Source organism: Prinia subflava, chromosome 8, assembly GCF_021018805.1.
Source record: "Prinia subflava isolate CZ2003 ecotype Zambia chromosome 8, Cam_Psub_1.2, whole genome shotgun sequence".
Classification (NCBI taxonomy): Eukaryota; Metazoa; Chordata; class Aves; order Passeriformes; family Cisticolidae; genus Prinia; species Prinia subflava.
This window is the reverse complement of record NC_086254.1, coordinates 27,979,094-27,993,605: the sequence shown is the minus strand read 5'-3', so window position 1 is coordinate 27,993,605 and position 14,512 is coordinate 27,979,094. Positions and strand designations below refer to the sequence as shown.

Genomic DNA, 14,512 nt, shown 5'->3' with positions numbered 1-14,512 from the left:
TAGGCTTTAAACCAAGTAGCAATGAATGTCAGGAGTCAGATCACTCCTGATTCATAATCATAAAAAAGGAATGAGGTCACGGGAGCTGCCTGGCTTTCCTGGGACCCTGTGGAGAAGCTTCATATGCAACGGAATGGGGTCAAGCCACAACCAGAGCCAGTGGTTATCCCCTCTCATCAATGCAGCCCAGCTGCAGAGAGCAGCTATGAGTGATATTTTCTAAAGCAAAGATCTCTCTCCAAACCACAGCTATTTGGGAGAAGGGATTGAAGATGAAAATGTGACCCCAAACTGCCATCCCTGAAGTGCAGGTGGCTGTGGACAGAATGCCTAAAGACTGGTGCAGTGTCCATACGTGACTTGACACTCATGTCCATCACAGCAACTAAAAAAACTGGGAAAAAGGGATTTTGCAGAAACAAAAAACAGTGAAAATGTTTGGCTGTACAAATGTATAATAAATACTATTGTGTCCCCTTAATTTCTACATGACAACTCATCTCGAGGAAAGCCAAGGATTTATTTATTAACACATTAACTAAAAACCCTCTGGCTATTTTTTTCAATCTACCAATGGTTTGATTTAGCTCATTGTATTTATCATTTCATTTGGAGGTTGCCAGAGGAGCTGCACCATTCCTCCCCAACACGACCTTCCTTTGCCGTGCACATGGCATGGGACTGAGGATGAGGATGGCAACAGCCAGAGCTCTGCTCCCACCTGGTCCTCAGGGTGAGCTGGATGTCCCTGAACAGGGTGAAGGTGCGGGAGCCACTGAATACAAAGGGCTCCATAGCTACGCCCTTAATGGAGGAATATTCCTTCTCTACCAAGCCAAAAACTTCCATCATATCGAACCCTGGAAGAAAGGAAAACAGAGAAATCAGTGGTTAGGCAGGAGTGCAAAAGAAGCGTGTGAAGAGGAGGTTGAATTAGCAACAGGAGAAAATGCCCTTATAATGACACAACATCAGCTTGAGTGCACCCCTCAAATGGCAGCCAAGGAAAATAAGACTGTGGGCACATTTTTTGGTAATTTCTTCCTCTTGGAGGAGAGTGGACAAAAGATAGGGACTTTCACAATTGTGTTTTCAAATCTTCAGAATGAAAAAAAACCCGAATGAAAAAGATGTTACTGCAACGATTTCTTCCTTTCAACTACACTCAAAGTATTATCTTCAAAAGGCATGGAATCAGTCCAGTAATTGCCAGCAGGGAGAGAAAATGATTTCTACTCTGAAATGCCTTATGTGTAAGAGCCAGAAAAAAATGGGAAAAAAACTTTAAAATACAAACTTTTCCATTTCTCTCCATTTTCAGGAGACACCCAGGGCTGACCTGCCTTGTGTGGGCTACAGACATTCTCCTCTGACACCTCTGACATCTCATGCAGCTTCATCTCTCTCCCTCAGCTCATCATTAAAGCTCCAAGTCATTTTCATTGCAGTTTTCTGTTCAGTAAGACAAGATCTCACCATTTGGATTCTGTTTATCTGAGTTTGCAGCAGACTAGGATGAAGGAGATGGTTCCTCCTTGAGCTAATGAAAGAGCTTCATTTCAGTGTGGTGCTTTCAGTCTGGATTCCCTCACCCCTTCACCATTCACAATCTTCTGCAGGCTTTTGACTTGAGTTTTTATTCGTGTTGGATGCTTTTGTTTATTTTTTTTTTCATATCCCAGCAGTACAAGGGAGTTTGACAAAATAAATGACCCACTTGAGGGCCATTTATCTCTGATATGGAGCTTCTGACACTGAGACTTCCTTTAAAATGCACAGGAGGAGAAGTCTTGAGTCACAATTAAAAATGTAAAATATAATCCCATTATTATCAGAATCATGGAATCATAGAACAGTTTGAGCTGGAAAGGACCTTAAAGATCATCCAGTTCCAAGGACAGGGATGTCACCTGCAAGATCAGTTTGCTGAGGGCCACATCCAACTTGGCTGTGGGCAAGGATGGAGTGACTCAGGCACGGAGGAACCAGAGCTGAGAGCTGCAGCCTCACCTGTATCTCAGACCTCTCTGGGAAGGAGGTGATGCCCCTTCCTAAGCAGAACTCACTGCTTGCTCTGTAAGAAACACCTGCAGCAAACCCAACAGCACACACAGCTCTCGTGGCACAGACAGGAGGAAGGGGAAATTCCTGCCCCAGCAAAATCCTGCAGCCCGACTGCAGAGAGCTCCTCGGGCACAGAGAGCCCTGGAGGGAGCACAGGAGATCCCGGGGACAGAGTGAGAGTTTGGAGTTTGACAGTCTGAGGAGCCTTTGGGAGCTGGGAATTCAAATCTCCTTGAAATTCAGGGGCTGCTTGAATCTTCACCTCCTCAAGGCTGGTGAAAATCCTGGTGTCAAGCACTAACAGCCGAGAGCACGAGCCGGTGGAGCAGCAGAGCAGAACAGTTCAGGGGCTGCAAAATATTCTTCTACCTGACAAAAGATGTGTTCCAGTTTTGGTTCTCACACTTCTCCCCTTTTCCTCGGGACATTTTTCCCCACACTCAGCTCTTGCATAGGTCTCCAGATCAAGACCAGGCAGTGTTTTCAGTCAAACCCCAGCAGCACCAGGGCTTGGGTCTGCTACTGTACCTCTTATGGAACCTTCCGTGGAGGTGATGGTGGGGCAGGCTGTGAGGACAGAATAAAAGGGGAAAACTGTTAGAGGGGAAAAAGACAGCAGGGGATTATGGAAGCAAAATGAACACAGTTCCTTTTGACAGAGAAAAGGAAAACCAGCAAAACTTAGAATATCCTGCAGCTTCATTCAGAGCTTGGACTTTAATATGGAGAGAGAACTGATGTTTATGCAAACATAAAAGTTGTTTCCTGGCTTGCCTATCACCAAAATAAAAAGAATGTCTTTCATCATCAAAGATGTCCATGATCACTTTCTTTTGACTAACTCACCTGGCACCTGATGATATGAAATACAAGAGAGCATCGTTTTTGGCAAGTTTTTTTTAAAAAACAGACATCAAAACATTTTTTTGTTCTTTTAATAGTGCCTTAGTAGTGTGGTAAAATAAAGATATATGCAGTTTCAAATTTTGTACCTCTAATTAAAAACACACACAGCAAAAAAGATGCATCTCAGCTTGAATGTCTGGCTTTTGATTTCTTTCAAAAAACATAGAGAGTTTTGAGAAGTTTTGCAGTTTGTCTTTCAGAAATCCTCTTGATGAATCCTCTGAAATGCCACAGGACAAAAAGCAAGACCAGAGAAGAGACAGGGATGTGAAGCTGGAACCTGAGGCACCAGGACTATCAGCACTCTGTTTAAAGGCTCAGGTAAAGGAATTTTTTAGAAAACAGCTCATAAATGCTACTTTCAATCACCTGCTGCCATGTAAACCCCAGGCCATGGATTGGGTATAAACATGGATAAAGATGGAGCTGGGACAAAGGGAATGCTTGACGCAAAATGAGAAATGTCCCTGAAAATCAAGAGTACTTGGCAGCCTGGGCTGTTTCACAAGGGCTTTCTAGGTCATCAGGATAATAGAATCTAAGAGATGATTGTACTGAGCCTTCAGCATAGCCTTGATATTCTTGCATCAATGCCATTTCCTACCTCATCAGCAGCCTGACTTTTATAAAATGTGTAAAACATTTAAAGGAGGTGACTTACTCACCCCAAAAGTCCTGAGATTCCTAAGCCTGTAGGAGTTTCAATGCCATTTCTCGTGGCCATGGGACCACTAAAGCCAGGATTTAAACCACAAAGACTTACAAGGTTCTGTGACCTCCTTTGTTCTAACTGGTGCTTAATTTTTTTATATGCCATGATTCCTGTAGAACTGGGTATGAAACTACTGAAGGTATCTATGGACACCCATTAAAAAATCAGTTTCTGAAACTTGAGCCTTGCAATGCTGAGCTTTGCATGCTGGATCTTCAGCCTATACACTGCTCTTTCCCTTCTCCTTCCAGAAACCAACTTTTGTAAATCTTAGAGAGTGCTTTGGGTTGGAAGGGACCTTAAAGCTCATCCTGTTCCACCCCCTGCCATGGGCAGGGACACCTTCCACTATCCCAAGCTGCTCCAAGCTCCATCCAACCTGGCTTTGGACACTTCCAGGGATGGGGCAGCCACAGCTTCTCTGGGCATTCTGTGCCAGAGCCTCACCACCTCACAGGGAAGAATTCCTTCCTAACATCTAATCCAAGCCTGCTCTGTGCCAGTTTGGAGCCATCCCCCCTTGTTCTATCATTCCACACCCTTGTGCAAAGTCCCTCTCCAGCTCTCTCGGAACTGAAGCATGATGAATGAAAAACAAAAAAGAAGTGATCCCAAAGCAGGCAGTAAGCTTGTCCATTTCCCAGGTATCTGACTTTCTTGTCTGGGACTCAGTGAGCTCATTCTGACCCTTGCCCAGGCCCCAGAGTCCCTCTTGCTTTCCTCCCTGGCAATTCTCCCCTCCTTGCCAGCTGGCAGCCCTGGGATTGCTCCCAGCTCTTTGATCAGGCAATGCTCAGCTTGGGTGAAGCCTCTCAGAGTCAGGGCAAGCATCTCTGACACTGGCACTTTCACTTCTGCTTTGAAGATTTTTCCCCAGACTTTCCAGCCTAAGATTCCTGCTGTCTTGTTATTGTCTTTGCTTTTTGTTTTTCTCTCCAAATCCCAGCCCAGTGCAGTTATTCACTATTCAATAAACATTCACTCTTGCAATGTCAGACCATTTCTCTCAATAATTTGGTTGTATGTCAATATTGGAGTCTTTTATTGCACATCCAACTGTTTTCCCAGCATTGTTACATATTGTCTCTCCTTCTTCAAAAAAAGGCACTTTATAGAACATAAAGAACTAAGTATTTCTTCCATTGTCTTTTCAGTTATCATAGCCAAACATCTATATTAAATTCTACAAGGTGACTCATCATCCTTTAGAGAGGATTGTTTTCTGCTTGAAAGTTCACAGGACTTTTCCACTGTGATCTGAACACCTCAATAAACCACTTGAAAACTTAATCTGGTATGTCCTTTGCTGGCTATAAACTAAATTTTTTCATCTCAGCTGCCTGATTCTTCAATCTCGACTTCACTCAATAAATTTTAAAACTGAAATTTTGCTTGGAATAATTTCAAATAGTCAGGGAAAGCCAGCACTGCCACAATATCTACATTCTAATATTTACTTATTAAAAACTTTTTTATAACCCCATTAATTCAACATTTCTCACTAATCCATTTCATAGTTTGCTTTCTATCAGCTATGAGAGCATATGCTCATTAAATTTAATAAGGGACTTTACAGGGAATTTTAATTTAAAACATGTCACACTTCCCTGCACTACATTTTAGTCAAGTTGTGCAGAAATGCTCTCAAATGCTGCTGGTCTCTTTAGTGAGCCTGCTGTTCAGAAGTTCTGTGGTTTCTGGTTGTCCTTGGGTTGTCCCCAGGGGCATCTGTCAAGAGCTGACGGACCCCTCGTGCTGCTCTGCGGATCCCACACTGTGCTGTCTGCTCCTGAATCCCAAACAACAGCAAAGCAGGACTTTGGAGATGATTTACCCTCTGCTTTAGGTGGGATGAATCCTCGGATGGAAGGGAATTTAGACAGCACCGGAGCTGAAAGAGAGAGCAATCACAGAATCATTGGGTTGGAAAAGACCTCAGAGGTCACCAAGTCCAGCCTTTGACCAAACACCCACCCCATGCACTCGTCCACCCCAGGAACTGCCACATCTGCTCAGCTTTTAACACTTCCAGGGATGGTGACTCTACCACTTCCCCAGGGAGCATTTTCCAATGTTTAACCACTCCTTCTGAGAAGAAATATTTCTTATGTCTGACCTGAACTTCCCCTAGTCCAACCCAAGGCCATGCCTGAGCTCTGTTATTCAAGATTGTGATGCCTGGCTCCAAAACCAAAGGGCTGCCAGCCCTTTGCTCTCACCCCAGAATTGTCAGTAACTCGCAGGAGCAGAGAAATTGGGGCAGGATTTTCACTTTTTGAGGTTAATACTCTATTGCTGAGGAAACTCTGGCCTCAGGCAGAGCTCAGGGCAAGTGAGGCCACTGCTGTTCCAGCAGAGGCTGCCTGGAGGCTGACACACACTCCATGCACATCCCTGTACCTGTCCGTCCCGTGGCAGAGGTGCTCTCGCTCTCTCCCGTGTAGTGGATGGCAGAAATGGTCACCTTGTAGGCTCTGTCAGGCAGCAGGGACTGCAGGGTCACACTGCTGCTTTTGCCAGGAGCCATGATCTACAACAGGGAAAAAAAATCCCAGTTTGGGGTTCTTATTCCAGCTCTCAGTCACAGCCCTGAGTTAGGTGGGGCTGACTCCTGGGTGTGAGGCTCAGAGCAGCGTTCCTGCCCAGGAAGCTTGGCTGTGTGCTGCTGTTGGACTAGCAAGGGCCAGAGGAAAAGTGTTTTCCCATACAAAGTTCCCAATATTCCCCATGGAAATGCGGCAGAAGTGTCCTATAACAGGATAACCCATCTGTTTAAGTAGGGAATCTCTGTTTTAAAAGGATCATATTTAACCTCCCTAAGCCAGAGGGGCAGTAGGTTTATCCCTCACCCCTCTGCCTCCAAGAATTCCCCACCCCAGTTCAGGAAGAAGAGAATGCTCTGTTATTAGTGGCTGTGATGGAGAAAAATAATTACAAAATGGTCTTACAGTTCTATTTACAAAGCAACACATCAGCAAGAAGAGATTTGGGGTTGAGTCCTGATGTCCTAATGACAAACCTGACTGGAGTGAGCAGAGCTCCTCATGTCCCCATGAGCCTCTGGCCCAGTGCCTGTCCCCTGCAGAGGAGCTGGACACTCACAGTTTGCTGGGCAGCAGCATCAGAAACAGGGCTGAAGGTGATTTTGTAGTGCTGGACACGGCCATCAGGAGGGGTCCAGTGCACCTGGAGGCTGCTGGGGGTCTCGGAGTCGATGAAGAGGTTGGAGGGTGGGCTCCGGGAATCTGTGACAGGGGCGGAAGGTGAGCAGCACAAAAAGCAGGGGGAGATCTCTGTGAAGGGAGCCAGCAGTGTTTGCTTCCAGGCCTGTGTCTGAACACCTCAGCACTCTGCTGTGCAGGTAACCAACGCTCAGAGCAGACACAGGCACCCTGGGCACCAGGCAAGAGGGAAAACAGATTCTGAAGAGGTGAGGATTGCCCAAGTACAACACACCACAACTCAAGCACTCAGCAATTCCAAGCCTAGGACATGGGAAAAATTCTTGGAAAGGTGAGAGAGTCCTGGAAGGACAAGGCAAGGAGACCCATTGTACACGTCATGAACAAACACCAAGGGTGCTCGAACTGGGATTGAGTTTCATCAAGCTGGACAAAAAGCTCTACTGGCAATTAAACCTGGATCACACATCTGAGTTAATCCATCATAATTTCTAATATTTTTCAGCTTTTTCTGTTTTAAAATTACTCTAAAAAAATCCCAGAGTATCCAGCACACCAGAGTTCTGTCTAGAGCTTCTGACACCAACACCCACAGCCCTGGAATGGGTCACACACAGTGCCTGAGCTACGCCCTCCTCTCTGGCCATGTCCTAGGATGGATGGATGGATTCCAAACAGGTGATGGGCTGAGCCAGACAACCAGAAAAGAGTTTGCCAGAGACAAAAGCTGAGTAATTTTTAATTACATAAATGCATTTCTTTCCCTGGGGTCCTGCTGTGCAGCAAACTGGATGTGACGACAGAGCCTGTTATGCTGGAGGGATTTCTCTGAGCAGAGGCTGAGAGGGAGGAAGGGAAAGGCAGAGGGGCTAAATCTGTTCAAAAAGAGGCTTAAGAACACGGGGTCATTTGCTCCTGGGGCTTCTTTCCAAGCATAAAAGCATGTGTCTGTCCTTAAACTCATGCTGGTGTGAAAACAGAAGTTCTGGGCAGAGAAAAAGAAGAGTTTATTCAGAAGACACTAAAACTGATGGGTGAACCCTAAAAACAGTCAGAGGAACACATCCAGGTGAGGAGGTATTTATTCTGCAGTTTTCCTGTAAGGATGTTCTGCCCACCCAGCAAAGCCTGGGGTGACCTTAAAGCACAGGTTGAGTGAAGATCGTTTGCATCTTCATTGATCCTCCTTCTCTTTTGTTTATAAAATGAGCTTACTTTTACTGAGACTGCAGCAGCTGAATCAGGCTGGAGGCTGTTGCTGTGCTCCACCATGAGGTAAAGCAAAGAGAAATCAAGAATGGGAATAAAGTCACTTCAGCAGCACTTTATTAGTCAGTGATGTGTCTTTGCTGCCTGCACTGGCTATTTCCTTCACCTGAGGTCAGGGGAGACTGCTTCAGTAAACTTTAAAGGGAGAGTTAGGGGAAGTCTTTAGAGTCAGGTTAATTCTGGAAAGCCCTCAGGCTTGGCAGAACTTGATGGCATGGATCTGACAGGGGACAGGCCACCTCCTGAAGATGCCCTGGAGGATGGAAGCATCTCTGCCACCATCTGTGTCTTTGTTTGCCTCTTCAACCTCTGCTCCTCCACAGGAGCAATCCCTGCATGCTCTCAGGTCTAACCAGCATCACAGGCACACAAATACTCAAATAAGAATAAAACCCTGGGCTCCACCCCATCAAAATGCTCACCAGCAATGATTATTATATATTAACTACAAGCCATGTTTCTTCTGCCATGGGTTGAAGCTTCATTCCCCCATTTCAGTCTCTTTTATTTGCCTTGCATACTCTGCTAGGGTGAGCTCACTGAGGAGCTGGATAAGGAGATTTCCCCACAGCTCAGCTGGAGGAGCAGGGCACACAAACACTTTGTAAAACACTTCTGTGCAAGGCCAGCCAGGGTGGCTCAGCCCAGATTGAGCAGCACATCCCATCCAAACTGCCCTCTCCTTGTCCTGCAGGGCTATCAAGGGACTCTTTTCTTTTGCTCAAGTTCTTTTTCCCCAGCCTGAAAGAATGGAAAGAAACTGAAGAAAGGACTCTCCCTCAGTGCAAAAGAAAATCCTGGTCTGATTCTCAGCAGGACCAAGGCCACCCCTTCCAGCCTTTCCCAAGGATCACCATTCAGCAACACCTCCATGTCCCAGCAGGAGGAGGAAGGAAAGCACCATCTGCACTCCCCTGGGCTTGCTTGGAAGGTTTGTGTGGCTTTGAAGTACCACTAAATTTGTTTATTAGTGAGACAAGTGAGCACTGTGAAAGCCTTTGGTCAAGGATAAGGACTCTGCTACACCTGACAATTTATAAAACAGACTGAAAGGAGAGCTCAACTCAAATGAGAATTCAGTCTAAATATAAAAGAGAGGAATAAAGAAGCATCAGAACTGTGGGTAAGCAGCACACTTTGACAATTTTGTTGTCTGTGGGAAATACATCAGAGTCCTTTTGTTCCTGTTCTGCCTCTTGAAAGTCTGCAGGGAAAACTTTGCTAACTGGGTTACTGAAAAATAATCCCAAAGTTTTTCTTTCCTCTAGCCAAGACAGAGAATTTTAAAAAATCCAATTTCTCCAAGACAAGAAGGGACCTGCACCATATCACTGTCTCCAAATTTTCTTTTCCAGCTAAATCTACTCACTGATTTTGAGTTCATACAATGACAAATGTCAAACCATAACTTTGAAACAACTTTTCTTCCTACCAGAAAGAGGAGTTACCTCATCTCAGTCCTTCCAGATGACACATCCCAGTGATGAGTGTTGTTGGTTTTTATAAGTGGATGATGTTTCTGACCTGTATTTTGTGAGGGGTTGGTGTCTGCAGGGCCCCATGAAGGTAACACATTTGGTCTCAAAATGGGTGTTTCAGGTGAGACAGGGGCATTGCTGGCCCTGAATAAAATGAACTTGGTGTTTTCACCTCATTCCAGGAGGAACTCGGTTCCATTTCACAGAACCAGAGGCAAAGAACATTGCTCTGACCTGGCGAATTTTTTCTCTTGACCTTCAAAGAAGAAAGTATTCCAGGGAGGCTAAAGGACAGGGAGAGGATCTTGTGTTACCAGTTCCTGCTGAGTTTCACTTCAGTCATTGCCCTTAAACTTCAGCATTTCTTGGAAATTCTACCAAGACATTTTTAAGAAAAACTTCATGACTTGACCTATCCTTACATAAAGTGATGTTGCCAAGAGAGAAAAAGAGAAAAGCAACAACGAAAACAAAAGAAAGCACTTCCTCCCTCCCACAGCCTCCTCTGGCTGTGGTGTTGCTCAGCACAGCCTGATCAATGCTGCTCACCATGCTGCAACCCAGTCTGCCATCCTGAGGAGAGCCACAGAGCTTTCATCACTGTTTCAGCCCTCAGAATTTCATTTTATAACAAAAATTAAGGGGCAGAGGGCTCAAAAATCAGACCAAGGGGTGTGGGTTCTCAGGTAACATCAGAGATTTCCATGCTGTGTCTGGATGAGTTGTCATCCACCAGCTCTGATGGTAGATGAACACCACTGGACATCCTGGCCAGGCACAATACAGGGTGGCAGGTTTTGCTTGGAACACTGAAGATCTGAAATATAACCATATCCCAGGAGTTCCCAGAGTCCTGCCTAGTGCCACATCATCCCATACATTCAGTGCTCAAGCCTTCAGCAATTTTCTGAAACCCCGTTTCCCCTGACCTGCTCCAGAGCAGCGCTAGAAATCACCAGCAACACCTTCAGTGCCACTTCTCCTCTGTGGGCTCTCCTTACTTTAAATCTAGAAAAGAATTAGCATCCAAACCATTGTTTTCACATGCAAATATTGGCTGGGAGAAGTGTGACAGTGTCCTGACTGCTCCTGCAAAGGGACCAGCAGCACCCAGGCACTGCCCCCTGTGCTGGCTGCCCAGCTGCACACCTGGCTTCATGGAGAATTTTATTTTCTTCTTGCAGAAGGCAGAGCCTGACAATTCCCGAGGCTCCTGCACAAGGACAGCAGCTGACAAGCAGAAATCAAATTGCTTTCCCTGTCCCGCTGAGGTGCCAGCAGCAGCAAGGACTGGATTGTGCAAATGTGCCTAGAAGGGCACTGTCACGTGTCATTTTGTTGGGCTGAGAGAGCTCCTCTGACATTTCATAATTCAGAGCTTAAAACATAGTAATTAATTTTCCTACGCCCTCCAAACAGCTCTAATTGTCCTCTTGTCAGCATATATCAGTAGGATGCTTGCTTTTTCTTTTGTCAATATGCAGCTCCAAGGTACTTGTCTGAGGCAGCTTCCTATAAAAATATTTTTATTATTTATTATTAATAAATTCTGAGCTTCTTATTCCAAGATTACCATTTACTTCGAGCTTCATCAGCTCAACATCAGCCTAAATGAGTTTATTCTGCAGAGGAGGACGAGATCTGAGAGGGGAGAGTGGACTGCTGGTGTTGAAGGGATTGTGTTCCATTCACTTCCAACAAAGCCATTTTACAGGCAATATTAATTACCAGGACCTCTGGGAGTGCCACTTTTTAACCTCATATCCTGCCTGTGCAAAGCCAGATTTAGATAATGCTTCCAAGGCTGAGTGTGGCTGCAGGATTCCCTCCCACATTTGTAAATGCCCTCAGTGAGGCACAGCTCAGCCATGGCACAGCTCAGGAAATCCTCACCCTCCCCACAGGCAATATTTTATTAGCAAGAGCCATTCCTTAGGCAGCACAGTGACACGTTCAGCTGAACTCCCTCAGAATTCATTTCCATCCATGCAGTGCACTGAGGCAGGGGAGGGATGAAATGTGCTCTGCATGGAACGCGTGCAAGGGTTATCAGTTGCCTCTAAAATGCACCAGTGATGCAACTAAAATGCAACCACTGATGTGATTGCACAGCCTCTTGTTCTCAGGACAGGCTGAGAACACTTTCAGACAGAAACTTCACTATCTCTACCTTTTTTCAGACATTTGGCGTTGGGTTTTCAGAGCTGGAGGTGACCAGCCCGAGCTGCAGGTGTGTGCTGAGTTGTGAGGATCCCAGCAGTGTCACTTACTGGTCCTGTGGTGGACAGAGACGGTGTCACTTCGAGCACCATCCTTGTAGTAGGCCCAGATGGATATTTTGTAGTCAGTGTTCTTCTGCAGGCCGGGCAGGACGGCTGACACCACATCTCCAGCCAGGGAGAGCTGCAGCAGGGGAGGAAACGAGTCAGTGCCACTCCCAGGCTGGTTTGTGCCACCCAAGTGCCCACTCACAGATTGCCTGCAGGCACAGGTGAGTTAGCACTGGGCTTTGGGGCCAAAATTCCCTGTTTGGGGTTGCACTGATGTGAGCAAAGGTGAAATTTGTGCATAATGCAGAGCAGATGGCTGTGCAAGGCAGCCCAGGTGTAATCAGCAGCTCCTTCAGCACCAAGCACAGAGCTCTGACACAAGGCAGTGTCTGCTGGGAGCTCAAAATCCCTTTGCTGGGTTTGCAGCTTCTAGGGGAGCTGGGACAGGAGCCCCAGGACCCCTCTGCTCCTGCCCAGATGGAACATTTGGTCTCACCCACTGCAGGAGAGAGTTGGGTATTAAGCCTCAGTTTAAACTACTGCTTGACCTCATACTGAAAATAGGGGCTTCAGATGGAAGAGGGCACCTGGTCCATCCCTGCCCCTCCTGCACCAGCTCTGTCTCTGGTCATTCTCCTCTGTGCTCCTCACTTGGACCTCATCCTTCCCAAAGAGCAGCATTCCCAAAGTATCAGTGCTTGCTAGAACTGAGGAGAAGAGAAAATGCTTCACCTTCTTGAAAGCAGTATCTCCAGCTATAAATACTTGAGCATTGTCTTTTTCTTATCCACAACATCTTGACATTGGGGGCTGGTGATCCTCTGCAACCCCAGATCTTTTTCTACTGAATTGCTCCTTAGCTATTTGTTCTACATCCTGTATACCTGTGGTTAATTATTCCTGCCTAAGCTTAATACTTTCTGCTTGTCCCTATTACATTTCATCCTTGAGGCTTCCCAGAGCACTTCTGCAATCTTCCCAGAGCCTGTAGGGCTCTGCCCTGCTGTCCCTCCTCTTTCCAGCCCTCAAGGTGACTGCTCCACTGAAAGCCAGACCCGGAGGGATCCTGCTGAGCTGTTCCATTGCTGGAGTGCATTTCCCTGAATAGTTTTACACATCTCTGCCACTCCAGCAGGTGAGCTCCGAGCCAGCCCAGCCTCCCCAGAGCTGTGTGTGGGCTCGTACCTCCTGGGGCTTCTCCCCACTGGCCGTGCTCCACTTGATCTGGTAGACAACCACGTCGGAGGCAGCGACAGCTTCCCACTGCAGGCGGAGGCTGCTCCCGGAGAGCTCGGAGACCTTCAGAGCCCGCGGAGGGGGCACCTTCACTGAGGGGGACAAGGAGCAGGGGCTGAAGGCTTTGACAGCAGTGCTCAGAGCCAAGGTGGGGAGCAGATGGCTGGGGAGCAAAGCATCACCCAAGCAGATGTCTGAGACCAGCCTGTCTGTCGCTTCTGCAGACCCGTATGACAGCAGGCATCAGGACAGACAGGGGTAAATTATTCTTAAAGCCCTAATTAAGACAGGTTATCTCGTTTACAGAAAGCACACGTTATCACATCGGTTTTGTGAAGGGAAGTTGGCTAGGAGGGCTCTCAAGGATGCAGAGGTTAGTGATACATCGTGCTTTTCTTCATTTGCTTTTTTCTTTATCCCTTCCACCTCATTTTGAGCATAACACAGCCGGACATATTCCACACACAAAGAGCAGCAGCCATCTGTGCTCTGTGCAAGGGTTTTGGCCACAAGCTGCTGGGGCCAGTCTTCAAAACATCTGAGTTCAGAGACACACAAACCAACTTTGTCACCTCTTACTGAGACCAGGAGTGTTTCTGTTCCTTACTTACAGGTGGTGACATTGCCAGTGATTGGAAAGGAATCCCCTTCATCGTATGTAGATCTGACGCTGATGAAGTATTGCGTGAGGGAGGACAGAGGTCTCAGGACAGTGGATGTTGCAGTGCCAGGAACTTCCACCTGCAGAGGGGGAGTTGTGTGAGTATTGTGAGAGACAGGCTGAGACACTCGGGCTTGCTCAGCCTGATGAAAGAGACACTTTATTGCAGCATTTCAGTGTTTAGAGGGAGCTTATAAGACAGATGGGAACAGCTTTTTTAGCAAGGCTTATTGCTATAGGACAAGGGGTCCTGGTTCTAAACTAAAAGAGGTAGATTCAGATGAGATATAAGGAAAACTTTTACAACAAATGTGGTAAAACACTGACACAGGTTCCCCAGAGAGGTGGTGGATGCCCCATCCCTGGAAACATTCAAGGCCAAATTGGATGGGGATCTGAGCAGCCTGATCTGGCTGAATGTCCCTGCTCACTGCAGGGGAGTTGGACTAGGTGGTTATGGGTGTCCCTTCCAACCCAGACCATCCTGTGATTCTAGAGGGTACAGCTGCAGAGAGGTCAGCATGTGGTGATAACTGCAGCAAAAGTGCCCATTTCAGAGTTAAAACCCTGCCAGCACACAAGCTCTCCCTGAAATGTGCAGCTGAAGGAGAACAGGGCTGTTAGAGCCAGGATTAACACTCAGGAGATGCAGTTTTTGTGTTCGGACTCAGATGTTTCCTAACTCTTATCTATAGCACAGTCTCACAAGTTGTGAGCTCTAGCTAACAAGGTAG

At 46.6% G+C, this 14,512-nt stretch overlaps 1 protein-coding gene across 1 annotated transcript in view; it reads right to left on the bottom strand.

Moving 5' to 3' along the window:
- COL20A1 (collagen type XX alpha 1 chain) overlaps window positions 1–14,512 on the bottom strand; it is a 53,047-nt gene that overhangs the window by 17,883 nt on the left and 20,652 nt on the right. The window contains exons 16-23 of the mRNA XM_063404327.1: window positions 13,729–13,858; window positions 13,067–13,209; window positions 11,882–12,014; window positions 6,785–6,927; window positions 6,083–6,212; window positions 5,517–5,573; window positions 2,593–2,631; window positions 722–860 (exon numbers count right to left, since the gene is read on the bottom strand). Of these exons, the coding sequence (XP_063260397.1) occupies window positions 722–860; window positions 2,593–2,631; window positions 5,517–5,573; window positions 6,083–6,212; window positions 6,785–6,927; window positions 11,882–12,014; window positions 13,067–13,209; window positions 13,729–13,858 (914 nt within the window). The remainder of the gene's footprint in view (window positions 1–721; window positions 861–2,592; window positions 2,632–5,516; window positions 5,574–6,082; window positions 6,213–6,784; window positions 6,928–11,881; window positions 12,015–13,066; window positions 13,210–13,728; window positions 13,859–14,512) is intronic.